This window comes from Hyperolius riggenbachi, chromosome 4 (genome assembly GCF_040937935.1).
Source record: "Hyperolius riggenbachi isolate aHypRig1 chromosome 4, aHypRig1.pri, whole genome shotgun sequence".
Taxonomy (NCBI): Eukaryota; Metazoa; Chordata; class Amphibia; order Anura; family Hyperoliidae; genus Hyperolius; species Hyperolius riggenbachi.
Window position 1 is genome coordinate 390,411,102 of NC_090649.1, and position 25,425 is coordinate 390,436,526.

The 25,425-nt window shown below is 43.4% G+C and overlaps 2 protein-coding genes across 5 annotated transcripts in view; one reads left to right on the forward strand and one right to left on the reverse strand.

The window, feature by feature from the left end:
* RIOX1 (ribosomal oxygenase 1) overlaps positions 1-364 on the reverse strand; it is a 48,397-nt gene extending 48,033 nt beyond the window's left edge. The window contains exon 1 of one of the 2 annotated variants that reach the window (XM_068232165.1): positions 322-364. In XM_068232165.1, the coding sequence (XP_068088266.1) occupies positions 322-345 (24 nt within the window). In that variant the 5' untranslated portion in view covers positions 346-364. The other variant, XM_068232164.1, reaches the window with a different exon arrangement.
* Positions 365-432: 68 nt separating this feature from the next.
* The window catches only part of EDARADD (EDAR associated via death domain), a 121,581-nt gene continuing 96,588 nt past the window's right edge, over positions 433-25,425 (forward strand). For 2 of the 3 annotated variants that reach the window (XM_068232166.1, XM_068232167.1), the window contains exons 1-2: positions 433-458; positions 10,209-10,273. In XM_068232166.1, coding sequence (XP_068088267.1) covers positions 448-458; positions 10,209-10,273 — 76 coding nt within the window. In that variant the 5' untranslated portion in view covers positions 433-447. Of the gene's footprint in view, positions 459-10,164; positions 10,274-25,425 lie in introns of those variants that run through there. The other variant, XM_068232168.1, reaches the window with a different exon arrangement.

Here is a 25,425-nt window from a genome sequence, read left to right on the forward strand (position 1 = left end):
AAAATGCATTGCTTTATACTTATATATACATATATAAATACTGTTTTCTCTATAAGGAAGGGATTGGCATATAAGAAAGTCAACTCTAGACCTTAGGGCTGCAAACTGACAGTATAGCCAGTGCTTTACGCTGCTTCCCTAACCAGCCTAATAGCTCCAGCGTGACAGAGAATGATGTGGGTGACCGCACGGAACTGGGGCTATGCCTCACCTGCGGTCTCGTCTCCCGGTGGAACGCAGCAAAGGCAGACACACGTGGGGCAGCCATTGAGATAACGTCAGCTGGCTATAGCAGGGAATAGAGAGGTGGATTCTACTTACCAGTGGATGTGACATCAGCGTCATGTGACAAACATGTGACAAGAGTGGGCTGGTGGCAGAGCGCTCAGCGTATAGGAGTCACAAGCGGGGAAATGGAAAGATGGGAACCTTCCGCTATTATGTGGGATGGAACGACGGTGTGTCTGTGAAGTGTATAATGAGGGGTCATTCATGAGTGTTGCCAGCTAGGTTCAGGGGTTCGTTTGCTGCAAAACAAACTGAAAATAAGTGCAATTCAAACTAACAAAGTTTCGTTAAAAATAAGTTTGCTTTTGTTCTGTGTATTGATTCACAAGCTGAAAATGCGTTTTGAATGACCATTTGTTTTGCAGCAGTGCATTTTGAAAAACTTTCAGTTAAGGCCCCATTCACACTTGAAAGCGCAAACTGGCATTCTGTGTGAGTGATTTTCCGCGATTACATGCTTAGTGCTTCTATAGCACTGAAACGCGGTTGCCGGGAAATCGGTAAAAGTAAGAATGGGCCCATAGGGTTTAATAGCACTAGCGCTTTGAAAAACGGTAGTGTTTGAGCGTTTTGCCGAAATCGCCGGCAAAACGCTCTAGTGTAAATGGGCCCTTAGGGCTGGTTTACGCGGATGCTTGGCAGGCGTTTACCGCCAGCTTCCGGAACTGGTTGTTAAATGCTCCCATTTAAGTAAATGTGGCGTCCAGAGTTAAAACCTATGTCCAGTCTCCAGAGCCGGGACAAGGTCCTCCAGCACCCAAGGCTGAGACACCAAAGTGCGCCCCTCCATCCCTCCCACCCCAGCCGTCACACACTGATTGCTATTAGACTAAGAGGGCCACAGGGCCCACAACCTCCCCAACACCTTAATATCTAGTTATCTGGCATGCAGTCACTGTCATGTATCCCCTTTTCTTATTTCTTTCTGCTTCAAACACAATTAGGAATGACAGCTGAATGAATTTTGCGCCCCCTCCTACACTGCGCCCTGAGGCTGGAGCCTCTCCAGCCTATGCCTCGGCCCGGCCCTGCCAGTCTCCATTGCAGCTCACGCAAATAAAATGTGCCTTATGCAACGGACCACTGTGAATCCAACTTTAAGGCTCCTTTCACACTATGCATATTACAATGAATTTGATATGCTATCGCAACAAAGCCAAAAACTCACAGAGCACGGTATCGGGATGATGTGACCATCAGTGAGACATATAGTACAATGAAAGTATTCTTCACTGCCACTGTAAACACGCTCCTTACCCCGTAAACGACAGAACGAGTCACACTGCACTCCGTATGATAGGTCCATAGCAATATTATTGCATCTCAATCTCATGTGATCATCAACAGACATAGGGCATGATCCAATTCTCGTTTACTCCTAGATGATTTTCATGTCTTATCAATATAATCAATCACAAGAAAATGTATGCGTGCTCTACACCAAGCTTAACCCTTTCAAGTCTAGCTGTGCAAATCTGGCTAAAATGGCTTACCATGAGACATGCTCACGCAGAAATGCATCTGCTTTCGCATGCCAAACTTTGCAGGGTCAAAAACCAATACCGCAAAGCGGTTGCCCTGCGGGAATTAGTTCATGCTATACAGCACTATCCAGGAGCGCCTCGGGGAGGCTTCCCATTGCCCCCATACAACCGGGGGGGCTGCGGGGCCCCAGGCTCTCTCACTGCCTAGGGACCACAGCAACACCCCGGAGGTGGAGGGTGGGTAGCGCAGACGACCCCCCCAAGGGTGGCCGGCGCCGGGGGGGGGGCCATCCGCACCCATCTCCCAAAAATTTAAAAAGATGTGTGTGAGCCAGCCCTGAGCCCCACAGCTCGGGGTGACCCATGCGTCACTCCTTTCCCATGCAGTGCCCAGAGTCGATGCGCAGCAGCAGAACGCAATGGACGTTGAGGTAAGTGCCTGTTTTTAATTTTTGGGAGATGGGTGCGGATGCCCCCCCCCCCCCGGCGCCGGCCACGCTTGGGGGGGTCGTCTGCGCTACCCAGCCTCCTCCTCCGGGGTGTCGCTGTGGTCCCTAGGCAGTGAGAGAGCCTGGGGCAATGCAGCCCCCCCCCCCCCCCCCCGGTTGTATGGGGGCAATGGGAAGCCTCCCCGAGGCGCTCCTGGATAGTGCTGTAAAGCATGAACTAATTCCCGCAGGGCAACCGCTTTGCGGTATTGGTTTTTGACCCTGCAAAGTTTGGCATGCGAAAGCAGATGCATTTCTGCATGAGCATGTCTCATGGTAAGCCATTTTAGCCAGATTTGCACAGCTAGACTTGAAAGGGTTAAGCTTGGTGTAGAGCACGCATACATTCTTGTGATTGAGCTTATCAATATAAAGCCTTTTAACCATTTCTGCCGCTGGGACACGAGCTTCACTTCCGCAGCGGCAGCTGCTACAGCCGCAGGGATGCGCTAGTCATGTTCCTGCAGTTTTGGGGGGGTTTGCAAGCAATCGTGCGGGCAAATGCCTGCAATCGCGATTGTCTGTCACTCGGCATGTGGCACTTGCCAAGTGTCAGGTGGCACTTGTCACGTGGCAAGTGACACATGGCAAATGCCAAGTGACACATGCCAATTGCCACGTGCCACGTCCGGCATGCTCCTGGCACACATTACACCTGCTGCTGCTGCATCGCCCTGCTGCCTGTGCAGCTTCCACTGCCAGGCCAGGGTGCCACAGGCCACTGATACCACCTATATTTAACCCAAAATACAATTGCTGCGTCATTTTTTGGAGGTGTCTAGGCTGAAAACTGCCATGCCCCAGTTGTGCGGCTGGACCTCGGACACAATGTGGTCTGCACGACCGCTGTTTGGAACCTAGGCCTAATGTTAATTGACAGCCATTTTTTTTCGGGGGGGGGGGTTAAGTCCTAACATCATCAATTAGTGTTACCCTTTACAACATAATGATGCTACATGCCTCATATACCCTAAAAAACGTTTTTTTAAAGGCCACTTCCGGTTTTCTATCCGGATATCCGAATTTGCCCAGATATTCCGGATACTAGGGTCAGATATCCGATTTGGTTCGGAAAATTTTGAACTCGTATATTCGACCCAGATCGGATATCGGGGTATCCGGATCCGAATCGGATCCGGATTTTGAAAAGGGGTATCGGAGCAGCACTAGGCAAGACTTGGGGGTCCGCTTAGTCACAACTTCTATAAAGCATCTCGGCATTAAAATACCGAGAGATCCGACACAAATCTATACTATCAACGGCTTTTACAAAATTTATCTGGCAAGGCAAGAGACCACGAGTGGCTCTTTCAAGACTCCAGAAAGCAAAAATAATAGGGGGAATGGGCTTGCCGAATATAAGACAATACAATCTTGCCTCTCTCATGCGCCACATCCAAGACTGGATCAAGGGCACAAGCAAATACTCTAATCTAAAACTAGAGACATAAATAGTCAAACCCTGGTCTCTCCTTGGCCTCTTGCACTCAAAAACATTTGAATTACCTCTCCGGCTCAGGCAAAATGTAATTTTTAGAGACACTGTACAAACCTGGAGAGCAGTACGCAAACAATTACGCCTCCCATGCTTTGTTTCCAAGTAAATGCCCATTTTGGGAAACCCGCACTATCCGCCAAGCATCTCCCAACAGCAATTTTCAAATTGCGATTACAAAGGAATAGATAAGCTGGGAAAACTACTAAATATAGAATCCGGGAGGTGGTTAACGCTTCGAGAACTAGCTGGAAAGAACAATATTATAAAGGCTGACTTCCTCCTATACATGCAATTGCAGCCCATGGTACACTCACATGTATCTGACATAGCAAATGTCGCCCTGCCCACGGTATTTAACAAACTCATTAATCCGGGGGGCACTCTTTAAAGGGACACTGTAGGGGGGTCAGGGGAAAATGAGTTGAAGTTACCCGGGGCTTCTAATGGTGCCCTGCAGACATCCTGTGCCCACGCAGCCATTCCCCAATGCTCCGGCCCCGCCTCCGGTTCACTTCTGGAATTTCAGACTTTAAAGTCTGAAAACAACTGCGCCTGCATTGCCGTGTCCCCACTCCCGCTGATGGCACCAGGAGCGTACTGGGCAGGCCCAGCAGGGTCTGTGCTTGCGCCGTGCGCTCCTGGTGACATCAGGGGAAGCGAGGACACGGCAATGCAGGCACAGTGGTTTTCAGACTTTAAAGTCTGAAATTCCAGAAGTGAACCAGAGGCGGAGCCAGAGCATCGGTGAGTGGCTGCGCGGGCACAGGATGTCTGCTGGGGACCATTAGATGCCCCGGGTAACTTCAACTCATTTTCCCCCGACCCCCCTACAGTATCCCTTTAAACACTAGCAGACTTTGCAAAGGCTCTTGCGCAACTAGACGAAGAACATTTTAGTAAACTTGCACTTGGGAAATGGCACAAGGATTTGGGGGTGGAGGATGTTGAAGACAAAATAATACAGGGATTACAAGTTTTCAGAAATCAAATAAAAAATGAGCAATTTAGAATATCACACTTTCTATTTATTCATAGAGCAAAATATGCATTCAATATTAAATATCGTATCCCCCTCCCCCCCAAGCCATTACGTACCTGAATGCCCCAAGTGCAAATGCCCAAACGCCAATTTATTCCATTGTATCTGGTCATGTGAGGCTATTGATCATTACTGGGAAAGAGTCCTTAAATTTGAGAACAACATGTGTGGAAAGTCCATAATAAAAAATGCAATGTTATTTCTATTTCACTACTCTGATGAGAAAGAAGATAACACGCAACAGAAACCTTCTGCCTTATTCCACATTATAATAGCATCTGCCAGTAGAGTAATCTTCCAACATTGGATCTATTCGCAACCACCCACAATCTCATCTCGAAAGAAAGATCTAATGACAATATTTACTTTGGAAAAACTCAACACCTGTAACGTTTGCGGAATCGTTTTCGTGGTCAGCGCACAAGATGCGCACTGACACAGCGAAAACCCTCCACAAGCATATAATTAGGTGAACCCAGGCTAGGTGCAATGCACCAGCAGAGGGCAATTCCCACCGGCAGATGGCACTGTGGAGTGCAGACGAGCACAGCCTCTGCACGGCCACAGATGCCAGATGGGAATTGTACAGATCTAAGACAATGCAGGGCTGAACAGCCCTTAAAGAGAAAAAGCAAAGAAACAGGATGAATGTGTGTCCACCAATCTAGTCGCCACCCAGCGACGGTGAACACACATCAGCAGAAACAAAAGCCAGAACGCAATTGCAGGAGATGCGTTTGCCAAAAGTGACAGAAAGACAGAACAGAACAAAACACGAGAATAGCAAAGGCACAGCAAATAACAATAAGAAGATAATGAAAACAACAACCGCTAGCTAAACGCGAACACCGCACTCATTCGCAACAGCGAACGCGTTTTCGGCGCGGTCTCCGCACGAAAAGTGCAACAGAGACAAGCACGCCACCCTGACTGACCAAAGACAGACAAACACAAAAAGAGAGAACGTGAACGCTTGCTAAACGGTTACCTCACAGAGCCTACAGCAAGCGTTCGTAACAGACAAACGGAAAACAGGAATATGAGAGGAAAGATCCACTGCTCTTTCCGCCAGAGCGAGTGCGATCCGGGTTCAGGAACAGGATAGGAAAGATCCACTGCTCTTTCCGTCAGAGCGAGTGCGATCCGGGTTCAGGAACAAGCTAGGAAAGATCCACTGCTCTTTCCGCCAGAGCGAGTGCGATCCGGGTTCAGGAACAGGATAGGGAAGATCCACTGCTCTTTCCGTCAGAGCGAGTGCGATCCGGGTTCAGGAACAAGCTAGGAAAGATCCACTGCTCTTTCCGCCAGAGCGAGTGCGATCCGGGTTCAGGAACAGGATAGGGAAGATCCACTGCTCTTTCCGCCAGAGCGAGTGCGATCCGGGTACAGGAACAGGATAGCAGATCAGAAGGATCCACAGCCGCTACCACTAGGGGCCAGTGCGATCCAAGCACGACAGACAGATGAGGTAGCCGGTAGCAACCGCTGCTCCAGCTTACACTCCAAGAACATAGATCAGAAGGATCCACAGCCGCTACCGCTAGATGCTAGTGCGATCCAAACAAAACAGACAGATGAACAGAAGGGGCTACCAGTAGCAACTGCTGCTCTGGATAGCACCCCCCAGACAGACAGAACGATTTCCTGACGACCACCGTTGGCGACAGGACAATCGCAGCAGAGAGGCAACACAGACAAAAACAGATAAACAAGCTAACTGCACTAGAGAAGCTGCCTAGTGCAGTCCCAAGAATTACTCTAAGATAACGTTAACAACCAACAGAGAAGGCTGACACTCAAGGGGCTTGATTTACAAAACGGTGCTAACTTTAGCATGGCTTTGAAAACACACTCCTAATTATTCACCCTCTTTGCTGATGAAAGGCATGGTTTATCTCTTGGTAATTAGCGCAATAAAACAATTAGAGGTTACTGAACTTTCTGCGGATGGGGACGGTCAGCAGGTCTGATCAAACAGGCCAATTTAACAACTTTGAATGTAAAATACAAGGTAAAATTAAAGTTTATTTTAATAATGAAACAGATAGTCGGCATACATTTTTCATGTGCTATAGAAATGTCCTGAGTGAAAAAAAGGTGCTCGGTTCACTTTAAAGCCTATAGGACTTAGCACGCGCATATAACTTTGCGCGTGTAAAACTTTGTGCGCAAAACTTTGCGAGCGATCTGATTGAGAAATCCGGTGCTAACCTACTTAGCACCCTGGTTAGCGCGCCTTAAGACTTTAGACATGCTAAGTAGGTTAGCACCTCTTAGTAAATCAAGCCCAAGGAGTGTTTCTCAGTAACAAACCATGAAAGGATGACCAGCAAAGGATTCTGGGAAAACATGGCTTTTATACTGCCCGCCTTCAAAGGAGGCAGCTAGGTGATTTGCATAACCAATGTATGCCAATTCCTCAGCAGCAGAGCAGATCAGAAACTTGCAAAGTAAAGTCAGGTCTCTCTTCCAGAGACCTGCAGCCCACAGACTAGAGGAATGGTCAAACAGCTGTCTGCCTGTGCAGCCAGCTGAGCGGATCATTACAACACCCTACAATCTCTTGAACTACGTACAAAAAATTTCAAAGTTTGGAAAAACTATATGCTTCACTCTTTTACTCAGCAGAAATCAATATACTAATGAGACATTTCTCATTAACGTCCTGGTACTGTCTGGAAGACTTGGGAGGCACTTTAGGTGCCCTTGAACACAAAAAATGACCATCTGCGATGTTTTCAGGATCTCTATCTCATATATAGTCGCAACTTAAACCCTAGGGATAGCATAAAATCCAAAATATTACTTGATATTATCTTTAACATAATGCCTGAATCAATGAAATGTGTGAAACATTTTGCACAGAGAGAAGGGGGTGGGAAGGGAGGGGGGAGAAGGGACTTTTCTTTTGTTTTTTTATTTTTAAGGTTTCTCATCAAAACCAACGGTGCCTTACAAATGTTGTTCTTTGCAAATCCTGTACAATAGTCACCTTGCTATGCCTTGTTGATGCCACAAATCTGTAAACCTGTGGGATGAAAATCTGAAAATCGTTAAATAAAATTTATTTGAAAAAAAAAAAAAAATGCAGAAAGCAGGACTACTGCCCGACTACTTTACCCCCAACAAGAGCAATTTTCTGTGAGTGTAGTGGGTGTGCATCTTCCTTCCCTACTTGATGAGTGCTTGTCACCCTAGGGGCTTTATTCACAAAGACAAATAACACACCTTATCCGAGTTAACGTGCCTTATCAAAGTTAACATGCCTTATCAGAGCAAGTGCTATGAACCTATGCCTGCTAATTGGCAATGACGAGAGCTCCACTTGTCCTGCCCTGAGCCTCTGTGGGTTCGTAGCAATCACTATGCTACTCTGATAAGGCGTGTTAACTTTGATAAGGCATGTTATCTCTGATAAGGCATGTTAACTTGGGATAAGGCATGCTATTTGTCTTAAGATTTGTACACATATCTGACTGTAACAAACTACCGGTCGTCAGACCCGCCTGCGGGGCGGCTGTTCTGACGACAGTTTGCCAGTGAATCTAGTCTATCGGCAGGCTGATAAGGCTGGTTTTGACCGATCCGCCGATCAGTCAAAACCAGCCTTATCAGCCTGACGACAGACTGTACACACCGGTAAACTGTCGTCAGAACGGCTGACCCGCAGACGGGTCTGACGACCGGTAGTTTGTTACAGTCAGACGTGTGTACGTAGCTTTAGTGAATCAAACCCTCGATCTCTGATAAATGCATCAAAAAAGGGCGCCTGGAAAAAAGGGCGCATGGTGTAAATGAAATTTAATGATATGTAAATGTAATGATATATATAAAAAAAATCTGACAATATCGTTTCTAAGGGCCTGTACACACTGCTGCGCTTGCGCTGCGTTTTTAAAAACGCATGCGTTTTTAAAATCGCAAGGTCTTTTGAAAAAGAATGAAAATCGTGATGACTTGTACACACTGGTGCAATGCGTTTTTAGAAAAACGCAATCGCAGTGCCTGCAGCGCTTGAAAAATGCGCTTGCGTTTTTGCCTGCATTTTTCAGAAGTCAGCATCCCAGAAGACTCTGCAATTTCCTGATTCCTGTTGAAATGTAAACTAGAAAAAAAAAACAAAGGATTCTTTAGCCAATCAGCAATTACAAGAAAAACGCAAACGCATCAAAAACGCATACGATGCGTTTTTAAAACTACATGCACTTGCGATTTTTCTTGCGTTTTTCAGTGTGAACAGGCCCTAACACTGGAAATGATAATATATGTATGATCTTAATAATTGTATAATATTGTCTATAACTTTATTTTATTGTTTCTTCTTGTAATAAAAAAATCTGATGATATTGTTCATAACACTTGAAACGATAATATATGTATAATCTTAATAATTGTATAATATTGTCTATATTTTATAACCTTATGTTTTCATTAGTTTCTTCATGTAATAAATCTGAAAGCATTGTTTCGTGACACGAGCTCCACGACTTTGAAGCCTATTATCTCAAGTGTTTGTCACTGTATTTTGTTTTTCTGCAGAGTTAAAGAGGAACTCCAGTGAAAATAATGTAATAAAAAAGTGCTTTATTTTTACCATAATTATGTATACATGATTTAGTCAGTGTTTGCCCATTGTAAAATCATTCCTCTCCCTGATTTACATTCAGACATTTATCACATGGTGCTGCTGGCAGGTGATGTAGCTGCTGCTTGCTTTTCTGGCAGTTGGAAACAGCTATGTCCCACAATGCAACAAGGTGCACAGACAGGAAACTGTCAGGACCATGGTCCTCAGAGTTTCTTGTGGGAGGGGTTTCACTACAATATCAGCCATACAGAGCCCCCTGATGATCCGTTTGTGAAAAGGAATAGATTTCTCATGTAAAAGGGGGTATCAGCAACTAAATAGGATGAAGGTCAATTCTTGGTCACGGTTTCTCTTTAAGTTCAAAAGTTCATTAGTCTGCTCTCTGAAATCATTTAGAATGCTGGGTGTAATGTGTAAATTGCAAATATTAGAGAATGATGCAATGTTATAAAAAAAACTATATAACTGAAATTAAAAATAAGAGACTATTTTCTTTGCTACTAATGTTCTATTAACTATCCATATTACACATGCAATTCATTATATCATAATATTTTTTTTTCGCTTCAGTGTCACTTTAAATATTTATTGATCATATTCATACAGATCCCCCTCATCTTTAGCATGGGCATGTGCTGCAGTCAAACAGGTGTGTAGTTAATAAGGAGGGAGAGCTGTTACGCTGACACATATCCAGTAGGTGGTGTAAATAAGCTTTTAAAAGCATGAGTTTTTCTCCCCAAACAAATAAAGGGAGAGATGCTATTGTACAACCAGGAAGTAATGTGCTAAGTTCGCCTCATAACATAACTCTGCTTGTTAGGTGCAGACCATACGGAATCCTGGGACAACATAAGCACATGGCTGCTGAGGAGCCTCTTTCTGACAGTAAGGCTTGTTTTGTGTCCTTTTGTAATAGCTTGTACTGTAAGTGACCGCCTTTCTTGTGTGCTACTTGTTTTCATCAGTTATAAAAATGTTTCTGGCCACTTTCGGTAGCAGCCTAGTTCTTTTGAAAGGCATGCAGCTGATTCTGTCTTTGTCTTCTCACTCCAGCTGTCACCTCTGTAAGTTGTTGTCCTGGATTGGTCAGTCATTCATGCCCTTAAATATCTACAGCGCAACAAAGTAAACATGCTTATACAACATGCATTTTTAAAAAATAAAATTAATACTCTGGCTTTCCAAAAAAGGTAATAATAATATCCAAAGCTGTAACATACAGTGATATCCATCCAGCAACATATTGCTAATATGTTCTATGTTAATCCTTCTGCATAATACAAGCTCGGTGCTACGCAGACTTGGCATTCATCTTTCTTCTTTAAAGGACACCTGGAGTGAGAGGGATATGGAGGCTGCCATATTTATTTCTTTTTAAGTGATGCAAATTGCCTGGTTGTCCTACTGATCCTCTGAGTACATAGAATAATTAATGTTGTTAATTATCCCTCAAAAGAGCCCATAATCTATTGCCTAGGCACTTGTCTAAAACCCTCAGGCACGGAGCACACATCTGATTCGCACGCAGTTTCCACACATCCGAATTTGCATGCCAATGTATGGCAGTGGGCACCTTAACACAGTGTAGGGCCAATTTGCAGGAAAGTCAATCATTTTTCTAGTATGTTTTTGGGATGTGGTGGAACCCTGTGCAAACAGAAAGAGAACATACAAACATAATGCAAATAGAGTCCTGGTTTTGTTCCTGGGACTGTAGCGCTGCAAGGTGAGAGTACTATCCACGCTATATCACTGTGATAACCTATATAGCCTTTTTACTGAGTCTTGCAAGTATTATTAATCTTGCTCACCCATTATCCCAACTAATATATTCTACCAGTTATTTCTGGAATCTGGTATCAGACCAGTTCTTATAAGTGAACCAATCTTTGTTGCAAATGCAACAAATATCTGTTGAATGTTTGTAACACTCTCTTATAATACTGATATAAGAGACGCAGTTTGGTTTGCATTGCAGTCTGGTTTGATCCACAGCCTTGCTTGATCTGTTCCTCTTGATCAGTTTTACTTTAGACATTGAAGCAGAATCAACACACATTCAGATAAATCAAGCACCTTTTATCATTAGTTTGCCTAATATAAAATTATACAACTTGGTTTCAAATTGATTTCTTTAGATTGCAGTATTACAACAACGCTGTCATGCGAACCAGAGTTGTCTGGAATTGCAGTTTTACATCGGTCTTTGTGATACCTAATAAAAATATCTGAGATTTAAATATTGAATAGTTATAATTATGGTTGAACTTGTTTAGAAAGTTGGCAGTTTATATCTCTTTCTAAACAAAAAAATGTGATGAGAAATGTTCTCTTGTGAGTTTTGAGTCCTTTAGAGAAAAGTGCTTTAGAAATGTTTTGTTGTTGTTGAGTTATATCCATTTTAATCTATGTATTTCTGGTGGCTTGTGTTGTGACAGTTGGTGACAGTTGTATAAACCTACTTCCCACCTTTACAAGATGAAAACCTGGGATATTTTAAAGTGATATTGTTAGCTAAATCCTTTCCTGTGTACCATGGAAACTGTCAGTTCAGCACTGCCTTATATCTCTTCCATCTTCTCAACTGGCCAGAAAGAGCTAAGAGAAAATAAGAAATGTTCTTTTGTTCTTTTTTTTTTGCAAAAATGGGCCAGTCAGATTGTGAGTCTTTGGCTGGTTGTGATCTTATACCATGCATTTATAATCGATTTTCCCAAAAATGTCATAAAATCGATCGAACAAAACATTCAGTTTTGATATTTTCTACCTGATTTTTCCAACACATCCAATACATTTTTTATTACAAAAAACAGAGAACTTAATTTTTTTTTCTTGACCAAAAGAAAGTCCCTTCTTTTCAAATTCTTATACATTCTATTGTTTTTACAAAAATGTTGATAGATTGTATTGAGTATGGCCACCTTCCCAGAAAGTGGAAGGAACACACGATCATGGCTATCCATCCAGAGACTTACAAATTGATAGCATGATCATGTGTCACTGCATGTACATATTGTCCCATATGCAATTCTCTTTTTCCCCTGAGATATCTCCTCGGAGATAAGTTTCATATTCTCTTTAAAATAACTTATAAGCATTTTACAGTTTAAAAAGTAACTAAAAGTTGGTGAAAAAGTACTATTAAAATTATTTTGAGTATTTTCTTGCTTGCTGGTGATTTAAAGAGATACTGAAGCCTCCATAAAACTCAGTTTTTAGGGCTGGTGCACACCAAAACCCGCTAGCAGATCCGCAAAATGCTAGCAGATTTTTAAACGCTTTTTTTTATTTTTATGAGGCGTTTTGCTAGCGTTTTGCGGATTGCTGCTGCGGTTTTCAGTATAGTAGATTTCATATATTGTTACAGTAAAGCTGTTACTGAACAGCTTCTGTAACAAAAACGCCTGCAAAACCGCTCTGAACAGGCGTTTTTCAGAGCGGTTTGCGTTTTTCCTATACTTAACATTGGGGCAGAAACGCATCCGAAATCCAAAAAATGCCTCACCCAGGCATTTTTCGTTTCTGCAAAACGCCTGCCGCTCTGGTGTGCACCACCCCATTGAGATACATTGACCAAGCAGATCCGCAGCCGCAAGCGGATCTGAAAACGCGGAAAAAGCCGCTCGGTGTGCACCAGCCCTTATTGCAGATTAATGTTTAGCATGCATGTCCTTCCTAAAATGCCGCATTCCTGCAGCTGATCTCGCAATTAAAACACCAGAACTCCCGGGGCAAAAGTCCACCACTTTCCTGGTTGTGGATTTGCTGCCCGGGGAGGCAGAGCTTTGGGCAGTAGCTCTGCCTCCATGCGCGTCAATCAGCGCTGATCGCCGCCTCTCCCCCGCCCCTCTCAGTGAAAGAAGACTAAGAAGGGCGGGGAGAGGCGGCGATCAGCGCAGATGGACGGGAGTAGAGGCAGAGCTACTGCCCAACGCTCTGCCTCTACTAGGAAGCTCTGCGCAAATCTCCCCCCGCGGATTTCGGGTTTTAATTGCAAGATCAGCCGTGGGGATGCTGCGTTTTAGGAAGAGCATGCATGCTAAACATTAATCTGCAATAAAAACTGAGTTTTATGTAGGCTTCAGTGTCTCTTTAAAAGGCTTTTTATGACAAGTTGTGAAAATATCAACAAGGAGAAAACTCAGGAGAAAAAGTGAATTGTGTATGGGCCATTTTATCTAAAGTCATGCAGGAGAAAAAGGTAATCTCATAGAAGAATTTTGAAAACCCCTGCATATGTCTAGAATATATGTCTCAGAGTCTGTTAGTCTGCTCCGCAAGTATGTGCATATAGGATGGGATACCTGGAACACTTGAGGACAAACAGTTAGTCTTGCAACATCAAGCTCTGTTTTGTCTGTGATTCTACAAGTTCCCACGTTCCAGTCCAGCATTGCTCTTGTCTATGCAGTTGTGGACTTTACCAAAAGGTAGTTGAATCCCCCTATACCTTACCTAAATGCTACTTGTCAAACACTGTTCATTACTTCACAGCTATCTGCAGCAACACTACTTTCTTATGTTAATACAGCACATCAACCTTTTTCTCAGTGAAATCCTTTGGAAACATTTTGGTAAAATAATCAGTTTTCATCTTGGGCATAGATGCCAGTGCTAAATCTGAACTCCTTATACCTAACTAGCTAACCCTTATGCCTACTAACCCCTTTAATATTCCATATTCAAATCCCTCACTTTTCTTTGACGTTAACCATTTTGCCCCTTTTACCGCTAATTATACCTAACACATTTTAAATCCTCATGAACTACCCTACCCCCCCCCTTCCCCCAACTAGCAGTCTTGCTTAAAAAAAAATTCAAGGAAAAAGACCAGTATATTTGCTGCTCAAACTGCAATATTTATCCATTAACTATTAATTTTGGAACAATAAATATTGCAGTTTGAGCAGCAAATACTGGTTCGTCCTTTTCCTTGTACTTTTTTTTAGTATTTCTATACCAGTGCTGGTACCTGCCGTAAAACCATACCTACTATTTCATTTTTCATCCTTTTTTTTTCATTTTTTAGCAGTCATACTAGCCTGAAGCACGAACCTGACTCTAACCTTTACCATTCTCATAAGCCTAACATTGACCCTTTAAACTAGTTCCAACACTAACTTAAATGTCTAAATGCCTGATACTCACCCTATCATCAAGCTAACCTTACGCTAACACTTAAAGGACTTACGAGCCCAAATCACAAAAAAAAAGGTCTGTACCTGCATGAATTGTGAAGGCACGGAGGACGCCATCCGCACCCTCCGTGCAGTTCCGCCGGGTCCCCGCTGCTTATTCGCCCCCTCGGCCGGATCCCGACCCCACAGCCTGGGTCGGGCTCTCCTTCCTCCTCAAATATTGCCGCCTGAGGAGGCCGCGGCTGCGCAGTCGCGAGTGTGGCTGCGCAGCTCTAGTGCCACCCCCCGATCCACGCTACAGCCTGTAGCGAGGATGGAGGCCCTAGAGCTGTGCAGCCACACTCACGTCTGTGCGGACTGCGCAGCCGCGGCCTCATCAGGCGGCCATATTTGAGGAGGCAGGAGAGCCCGACCCGGGCTGTGGGGTCGGGATCCGGCCGAGGGGGAGAATAAGCAGCGGGGACCCGGCGGAACTGCACGGAGGGTGCGGATGGACTGACAGATAGTAATCCACCAACAGAAGCCGATAACTTTAGAAATACAATGGGCGCAGTATTCACAAGTGCATGTATGTGTGTATATATATATATATATATACAGTGGTGTGAAAAACGATTTGCCCCCTTCCTGATTTCTTATTCTTTTGCATGTTTGTCACACTTAAATGTTTCTGCTCATCAAAAACCGTTAACTATTAGTCAAAGATAACATAATTGAACACAAAATGCAGTTTTAAATGATGGTTTTTATTATTTAGTGAGAAAAAAAACTCCAAATCTACATGGCCCTGTGTGAAAAAGTGATTGCCCCCCTTGTTAAAAAATAACTTAACTGTGGTTTATCACACCTGAGTTCAATTTCTGTAGTCACCCCCAGGCCTGATTACTGCCACACCTGTTTCAATCAAGAAATCACTTAAATAGGAGCTATCTGACACAGAGAAGTAGACCAAAAGCACCTCAAAAGCTAGACACCATGCCAAGATCCAAAGAAATTCAGAAACAAATGAAAACAAAAGTACTGTAATTGAGATCTATCAGTCTGGTAAAGGTTATAAAGCCATTTCTAAAGCTTTGGGACTCCAGCGAACCACAGTGAGAGCCATTATCCACAATTATCCACAAATGACAAAAACATGGAACAGTGATGAACCTTCCCAGGAGTGGCCGGCCGACCAAAATTACTCCAAGAGCGCAGAGAAAACTCATCCGAGAGGCCACAAAAGACCCCAGGACAACATCTAAAGAACTGCAGGCCTCACTTGCCTCAATTAAGGTCAGTATTCACGACTCCACCATAAGAAAGAGACTGGGCAAAAACGGCCTGCATGGCAGATATCCAAGACGCAAACCACTTTTAAGCAAAAAGAACATTAAGGCTCGTCTCAATTTTGCTAAAAAAACATCTCCATGATTGCCAAGACTTTTGGGAAAATACCTTGTGGACCGACGAGACAAAAGTTGAACTTTTTGGAAGGTACGTGTCCCGTTACATCTGGCGTAGAAGTAACACAGCATTTCAGCAAAAGAACATCATACCAACAGTAAAATATGGTGGTGGTAGTGTGATGGTCGCGGGTTGTTTTGCTGCTCCAGGACCTGGAAGACTTGCTGTGATAGATGGAACCATGAATTCTACTGTCTACCAAAAATCCTGAAGGAGAATGTTCGGCCACCTGTTCGTCAACTCAAGCTGAAGCGATTTTGGGTGCTGCAGCAGGACAATGACCTAAAACACACCAGCAAATCCACCTCTGAATGGCTGAAGAAAAACAAAATGAAGACTTTGGAGTGGCCTAGTCAAAGTCCTGACCTGAATCCTATTGAGATGGTGTGGCATGACCTTAAAAAGGCAGTTCATGCTAGAAAACCCTCAAATAAAGCTGAATTACAACACTTCTGCAAAGATGAGTGAGCCAAAATTCCTCCAGAGCGCTGTAAAAGACTTGTTGCAAGTTATCGCAAATGCTTGATTGCAGTTATTGCTGCTAAAGGTGGCCCAAACAGTTATTAGGTTCAGGGGGCAATTTCTTTTTCACACAGGGCAATGTAGGTTTTGAGTTTTTTTTCTCACTAAGTAATAAAAACCAGGTTAGCGTGGTCAGGATAAAAGCAGTAATCGGCTACAGGAATCAGAGGTTAGCGTGGTCAGGATACAAGGCAATAGTCGGCAACAGGAATCAATCAGAGGTTAGCGTGGTCAGGATACAAGGCACTAGTCGGCAACAGGAATCAATCAGAGGTTAGCGTGGTCAGGATACAAGGCACTAGTCGGCAACAGGAATAAATCAGGTAGAGAGCGCATACCCAGCAACAAGGCACAGCTAATGCTATCACGGGCAATGACTGGAGGAGCTCTCTAAGTTTAAATACAAGGACTAATCAATTAACAGAAAGCAGAATTGAAACTAAACCAATCGCTGATCAGCTGACACACAGGCACACGTGAACTAATGTTTACATCTGCGGAGCGCATACTGAGAACGCGTCCTCCGCTTATCCAATGGAGTCTGAGAGTCACCCTTTGCTCCAGTGAGGTCAGCGGCTCGCTGAGTCCCGGAAGTCCGAGCTGCAGCCCGGGTCTCGGCGTACTGTCGCCGCCTGAAAACTAAGGATCTTACAGTGCAACTGTGCCTCCATGCACAGATAATTAAGATTTGTAGAGATGAGTAGCTTCCTGTGATCAGATTATGGTTTTAGAATTGCTCAACAATTCTGCATCCTCACATAGAGGACATGTTTTCTGCTGTAATGAAAAGGTGCTGGACAAAGTAATCTGGCACCTATTGTTCTTCCTACTTCAGCTGCCTGTCACATGGTCAAACCTGATGGACCAACTCACCAGTTGCAACCAAGGAGGAGAGAAAGGGAATCATAGCGGAGGTTGGAAAGCCCATGTTTGAATTTTGAGATTAAAAGCAGACATTTCTCATTTCTGATGGTGTTTATCAGTCTGAGGTACAAATGTCTGTCCCTCGCCATTTCCATGTATAGTCATCCTGGAGGAACAGTATTATAGAAGGAATCTTGGAAGGTGTGATACACATTGTCTTTGTCTTGCTGTTATTTATTATGGAAATGATGAGTGGATTGTGACTGCGGGAGAAATGTGTGTGTTACAGGAATGCAGTTGTTTCCCTTGATCATCTGTGCTACATTCCGTCTGCTCACTTCAGGTTCACAAACCTTCTTTGTTTGGATTTGGTTGGGATCGTGTTTTTTTTTCCAGAAGACTAACAATATGAGAATGTAAAGACTTTCTAACATCCCACTATAACCACCAGCTGTAGTCCCAGCTCCTGTGCATTTTCTTTTCTTTTGTTGACATTTCTCTGAATGAAATGAATCGTCACAAATCTTTGTGGATCCAGGTAATCAAAACTGCGTAATGGCCCCTGTTTGTACAAGAACTGTCCTACGCAGCTGGGATTAAAACCTGATGGCTTCTCAACTGTTTAAAGAGGAACTGTAACCAAGGATTGAACTTCATCCCAATCAGTAGCTGATACCCCTTTTGCCATGAGAAATCTTTACCTTTTTTCAAATAGTTAATGTATTGATTCATTTTTTTCCATCTTTGCGTTAAAGTTCTTCTTTAAATGCTGCTGCATGATACTGAGTTGGTGGCTACGGGTAATGTCATTGAACATTATGGGGGTGAATAGGGTTGTATGTCTGGATTATGTCTTCATAGTCACACTGGAGCGACGCTGCCACCCGACCAGCCATAATCCAACCACTATTGATTCCATCTGTAGCATATTCACCCCTATCCCCAACAGCTATTTGACACAAAGTCGTTATTATTGACTCCCATCCAAAGTTATCTTCTTAAGTGGCCACTAATGATCCAATCTTTTTTATCCAATTTTACCAAATCTACAGTATGTAGTATAATGGTAAATTGAGTGAATGAACTGAATGGATAATTTAGGCAGTTACATACATAGAAATGATAATATTGGATGAAAAAGATTGGATCATTAGTGGCCACCTTTACAATCCTGTAATTCTCCAAAAGTTTTGGCCCCTTAAGCAATTATATCTGTATCAAAAACACACCTTCAACCAAACACATTAACAATTAACACCTTCATAATGTGTGTCAGTTAGCTAGATAGTTGGCTCAAGAAGATGGATTACGGCACATAAATCTGTACATGTCCACTCCAGTCCTGTCTAGGGCTGTGGAATCGGTACAAAAATCTTCCAACTCCAACTCCTCAGTTTATAAAACCTCCGACTCCAGGTACCCAAAATTGCTTCAACTCCTACTCCTTAGTCTAATTTTTACAAAAGCTATGGATTTGGTACACAAATCATCCGACTCCTCACTTTATTGAAACCTCAGACTCTGACTCCAGGTACCCAAATTTGCTTTAACTCTGACTCCACAGCCCTGGTCCTGTCCTGTCAGTTTTGCATCAGTTTTCTATCAGTTTTACCTGACAGTAATGAAAACTGTACACCTTTTGTGTGTCAACCCAGCCATAGAAAACTCATACAAAACTGATACAAAACTGACAGGACAGAACCAGACAGGACTGTAATGTAACTGTACAGATTTATGTGTGAACCCAGCCATAGAAAATGGAATGAACCCAGCCATAAAAACTGGAATTGCAATAAATTCCTTATGGAATTCAGAGTTTGGAGGATGTTCCATAATTGAGTTTGGAAGGTTATGATGATGTTCTAGAATGTGGTAATATTTTATTTGGAGAGTTGTGCTGTTCACGAATGTGAAAACATTTGAAATAAATTTTCATTTTTTGTTCAAGAATATTTGCAGTTTGTTGTTCATGGTGTTCATAGAAATATAAGACATCTAAAACCACAAACACTGGTTCACACAAAAGTCAGGGGTCCTGGAATCTGCCACAGATCAGGACCCCTAAACCACCATGCGATACCTAGAGGGAGATACAGGTGAGCCTTGGAACTCTCACCAACAGGGGAATCACCCACACTGCCTCTAAACTGAATGCTGACTGCAAAATATGAAAAATAAATACACACTGCCAGCTAGCACATTCCTACCATTATCTGATCAGCCGGCAGCCTGTCAGCCAATCAGGTGCAATGGTATACATCCATACAAACCTAGCAAGAATTGCATAAATTTAGCAGCATTCAGGTGGGAGGCTTCGGTCGGACATAATCATGGATTATGTCACTTAGCAGGGACACCACGTACAGGTACAACCCCCACCTGGTCCCCTCCCTAACCACTCACCTATCAACCGCACCTTGGAAGCTGCAAAAAAAATTTTAAAACCACAAGCACTGGTTCACACCACAATCATGGGTCCCAGAATCAACCACAGACCGGGATTCCTAAACCACCATGCAATACCTAAAGGGAGATACAGTTGAGCCCTTGATAAGACATACCCTGAAATAAGCCCTAGCACATGTTGTGGAGCAAAAATTTATATGACACTGTCTTATTTTCTGGGAAACATGGTAATTACATGGGGGTGTGGTCAATATTATGCAAGGGGCAGACCTAATAGAGGGTATATAATAACTCACAAAAAGTGAGTACACCTGTCACATTTTTGTAAATATTTTAGTATATCTTTTCATGGGACAACACTGACAATGTGACACTTTGATACAACGTAAAGTAGTCAAAGTAGTTACTGTATAGCTCGTTAAACAGTGTAAATTTGCTGTCCCATAAAAAAAAACTCAACACACTGCCATTAACCTCCTTGCCGGTTCAATTCCTCCGGCAAGGAGGCAGCGCTGGAGGTTTTTTTTTTTTTTTTTTTAAATCATGTAGCGAGCCGAGGGCTCGCTACATGATAGCCGCTGAGCGGCGGCATCCCCCCACCCACTCCGATCGCCTTCGGCGATCAGAGTATGCAGGAAATCCCGTTGAGAATGGGATTTCCTGCAGGGCTTCCCCGGTCGCCATGGCGACGGGGCGGGATGACGTCACCGACGTCATGGACGATGGGACGTCATAGGGAATCCCGATCCGCCCCTCAACGCTGCCTGGCACTGATTGGCCAGGCAGCGCAGGGGTCTGGGGCAGGGGGGAGCAGCTCGGCGCGGCGGATCGGCGGCGAGCGGTGGCGAGCGGAAGTTACAAGCAGCTAGCAAAGTGCTAGCTGCTTGTAACAAAAAAAAAATTATGCAAATCGGCCCAGCGGGGCCTGAGCAATCCTCCTGCGCAGGTTACCCCGAACTGAGTTCGGGATAACCGGCAAGGAGGTTAATGTCTAAACCAATGGCAACAAATGTGAGTAACCCCTAAGAGAAGCATTAAAAAGTGTGCCCAAAGTTTCAATATTTTGTGTGCCCACCATTGTATTCCAGGTTGCTATTGGAATCCTCTTCCACTCCTCCATGATGAAGCTGGTGGATGTTGGGCCTAGGTCTGGAGACATGCTTAGCTAGTCCAGCACCTTTACCCTCAGTTTCTTTAGCAAGGCAGTGGGTGTCTAGGAGGTGTGTTTGGAATTGTAATACTGCCCTGAGGCCCAGTTTTCTAAAGGGAGAGAATCATGCGCTGCTTCAGTATGTCACAGTTCATGGTTCCCTCAAATAAATGTAGCCCCTGTGCTGGCAGCACTCTTGCAACCCCAAACCATGACACTTCCACCAACATGACTGGCTGTAGGCAAAAAAAACTTGTCTTTGTATTCCACATCTGGTTGTCACAACAAACTCTTGACATAATCTCAACCAAATATGTTTATCATGGTCTGATTAGATGGTTCCTGTAATCCAGGTTCTTAGTCTGCTTGTCTTCAGCAAATTATTTGCGGACTTTCTTGTGCATCACGCATTAATTTATGATTAGCTAATTGCATGCCAGTTTAATTTTTATTTCTTGATGCTGTGCATTATACTAAATGTCAGTATTTACTATACCTTGTCTATTTCCTATGATCAGTTTCAATAAACACCCTTTGGTATAAAAAAAACATGGTGGTAGAAATCTGTGTGAACATGTGAAAAGGTTAACAATTTGGTTAGCATTGCCCATGACACCATCTGTCAGCTTCCTTGTGCCAAGATTACTATCTAGGGACAATCTATGTGCTGGGTGAGGCTGGGAGAATGCTTTTCCGCTGTTCGTAGACTTCGTGATGTGTTGTTGGATGCATAGCTGTTGGAGAGCATTCAGTGTATAGAATTGGTTTTAGAGGAGTGTATTTTAGAGTGTGCATATATGCATTGAGAGATGCTTGGTTACTATTGGTGTGATGATTTGAATGAACCGTAGGGCTCATTCACATAGAAATGGAAATGGCATCTAAAACACATGCAAAGCTAAAATGACATACATGGAAAGTGCAAGAATATGACGAAGCAGGTCATTACAGTGTTCAGCTCACACTGACCCAGCTCATGGGCGGCATACCTATACTTATGCCAATATGACTAATGTATAATGATTTAATCACTATTCTTATAATTGGGTGCTACAGTTACAATTGGTGGTACCTTGGGCTCACTTAAGGTGGCCATACATCAGACGACTTGGTGGCCGATCGACCATCCAATTTGATTATTATAATAATAATATAATATAATGATATAATGAAAATCTGTGCCAAGTGAATGCCTGACCGACAACGCGACCAATTTTCTTCCCGAAATTCTCGATCGCGCATGCTGCAAGATGTCGCTCGATTGCGTGTGCGGGGGTAATGGTGTGCAATTTCCCGATGATCGTTGAATGCAACAAATCTACCGATGCTGTGTCCCCTAATCATGTCAATGTCCCCTCCCCCCCCCCCCCCCCCGCTCCATGAAAAGTGTATACATTACCTCTCAGCGGCCTCCGATTGTCCCTCTGCTGCCCCGGGCGCATTCTCCTTTCCATACATGCACGCCCCACGTGGATTTCTAGTAAAGACGTGCGTGTGATGTCACACATGCTCGCCCTTACTAGGAAACCACGTGGGGCATGTGTGTACGGAAAGGAGGAATCTCGGAATCCAGCGGGGAACAAGCGGAGGCCGTGGAGAGGTAATGTATTCATTTACACGGGCAAGGGAGGACACTGACTTTATGGGACAGCGTCGGGGTGGACGTATGCGGCACACAATATCGACTGCTAAGAGATTTCATGCTGAATTGGATCGGGAATCGACCTGTGGTGCATGGGCAGCTGACAGATCTCTCTTATCAGATTCGAATCTGCCCATACATCGCTAGATGTATGGCTACCGTTACTGTATACAAAATATCTATCACCATCCCTGCTTGCAGTACCAGAAGAGTGAGACAAAGAAAACAAGGAATGCTAGTTGGTTGGTTGCTGCTACTTTCTGAACTTTCCACATTGCCCTTTGCTTTGTTGCCAAGAGACACAATTTCATTGTTAAAGTCAACACAAGACATGCCAAATTTGATGCACACAAGCAGAAACAGAGCATTTCTCAACCCATAATGAGTATGTACTGCTCTACTGATGGCTGCCAAGTACTTACTGAGGAGGTCCCTATATCTCGTATATCCTTTTATACAATATGTGTAAATTCTTTGCAAGTACACCCTAATTTTCTATAAATGTTTTCAAATAAATTCCTAATGTTTTAAAAAGTTCACTTCAGGGGACAATTAAAATACAATTGTTATCCTCTCACAAATATTGATCTTTGCTGCTATTTAAAAATATAATCTCAGAAATATGTTGTTTACCCAACAGAAGTTGCATACCGATTGCACCAGTAACCACTGCTCCTCAGTTTCTGCTCTTCATGGGTGGTCTGGGATATCCCTTTTTGATTTTACTATAGTGAATAGACCTATTCCACCATTATTTGTTTCCCTTCCCCGTGTACATGAAAAATAGTGCATAATAGCCATATAGTTGATCCCACACACTACAAGCAATTCCTATGCGATTCACCTTCACTTATCAATCTGACCAATGTTGTGTCTCCATACTCTGAATGCAAAAATCGATCGAATGATATGTGAACAGTAGCCAATTCTTGTGCGAGTGACCGATATCTTGCATCCTGCTTGATAGATCTCTCTCGATTCCTTCTCGATTCGATAAAATGATTGAATCGAATGGTCGATCATACTGCAAAATCCCTAGATGTATGGGCACCTTTAAAGTTAGGTGACTGGCCAGGTGACCTACAGCCAAACTGTCTAAACCAGTGTTTATTGTTGATACAAGAGTTTTTAGTAGGGCATAAGATACACTCATTCTCATCTCAGACATATGTGGTGTGGTATGATTTCCTCCCCCGGCTGCTGTTTCAGTCCACCTGCATAGGTTTTACTGGGGTGGATTGGGGAAGGTGAAAACAAGTTCAGTTTTATTCACAAGAGAGTAATGTACATGTAAGATAAGATTATAGTGATATGTATTCCATTCTCCTACTTCTTCAAAAGCTGTGGCATCAAAAGTAGGGTAACATAAGTTTTAAGATAATAGATGCATAACTCTGTTTAATTTCAGTATGGCCACACTGAAGCCTTATAAGCCTTTTTGTGAGTAACCCTCACTTCAGGTGTCCTTTAAAAAGCACTAGCGATTCGGCGATTAGCAGGAACCGCCTGCTAATCGCCCTAGTGTGAATGGGCCCTGAGAGGGGCTAATTTATCAAGGCATGCACAAAGGAAAGTAGCACAAAAGTGATGCAGGTGCTCGGAGCAACCAATCAAAATTTTTGTTTCAGTTACTGGCTGAAACCTGATTGGTTGCTCCAGGCATCAACTTATTTTTGCTTTAATTTCTTTTGCACCGAACTTAAGAATTCAGCTACAAAGACTATTTCAGGCTCTTTTCACTAGTTTATTAATTATTCTGAGTGACTAGGCCAGACCTACTAATATTCAGTTATTAGGTAGTGGTCCATTGAATGGTAACTATCTTTATGGGTATACAGACTGCAGTACTTGAAATAGTAAACTATAGCGGCGCATCCATCAATAAAAAGTCCTCAAGAGATAAGCTGCTAAAGTCCAACACTCCAGTATAGCGTCTTCAATAAACAAAACATATAACCTTCAGCGCTAATCTCAGGATTCCATCACCAATAACACCAATAAAAAAGATGCGCTTACCAGAATGAGTTTAGACCTTAATTACAGGGTCTATAATAAGGCATCATAAAACCAGCGGCTGGTGTCTTCCCTGCTGGCCTCCATCTCAAGTGAAGTATAGATGTCCACAGTTACTTGAATGGTTGTATCCACCAAGATTAGCAAAAGTTATCTTTTGTGTGCACTGCTAAACTCATTCTAGTAAGCGCATCTTTTTTATTGGTCTTATTGGTGATGGAATCCTGAGATTAGCGCTGAAGGTTATATGTTTTGATTCTTAAAGACTGCAGTACTTGGTTCACACATAAATCTGCACATTTTCGGTCAGTTCCAGCACTCTCCTGACCTGTCAGTTTTGCATCAGTTTTACTATCAGTTTTACCTGACTGGACTGCAAATGTACCCTTTTCATGTGTGAACACACCCACAGAAACACATGCAAAACAGATACAAAACTGACAGGACTGGACCGGATTGGAAAGAAACACACAGAAACACATGCAAAACTGACAGGACTTGACTGGACCGGAAATGTACAGATTTATGTGTGAACACAGCCATATAAATACATGCAAAAGTGATGCCAACTGTCAAAAACTGACAGGACTGGATACCTTTTTATGTGTGAACCAAGCCAAGGAAAGGACAAGCTTGATGCATGAACAACACTATCAAGGATACATTAAATATTTCCGAAATTATAGTGCTATGAACGCTGCTGTTTAGTATGCCATGCAGGGCCGAGGCAGAGGCGAGAGAAGCTCCAGCCATAGGGCGCAGTGTAGTGGCACAACTCACTCAGCTATCATTCCCCTATTGTGTTTGAAGCAGAGAGAAATAAGAAAAGGGGATACATGGCAGTGACTGCAAGCAA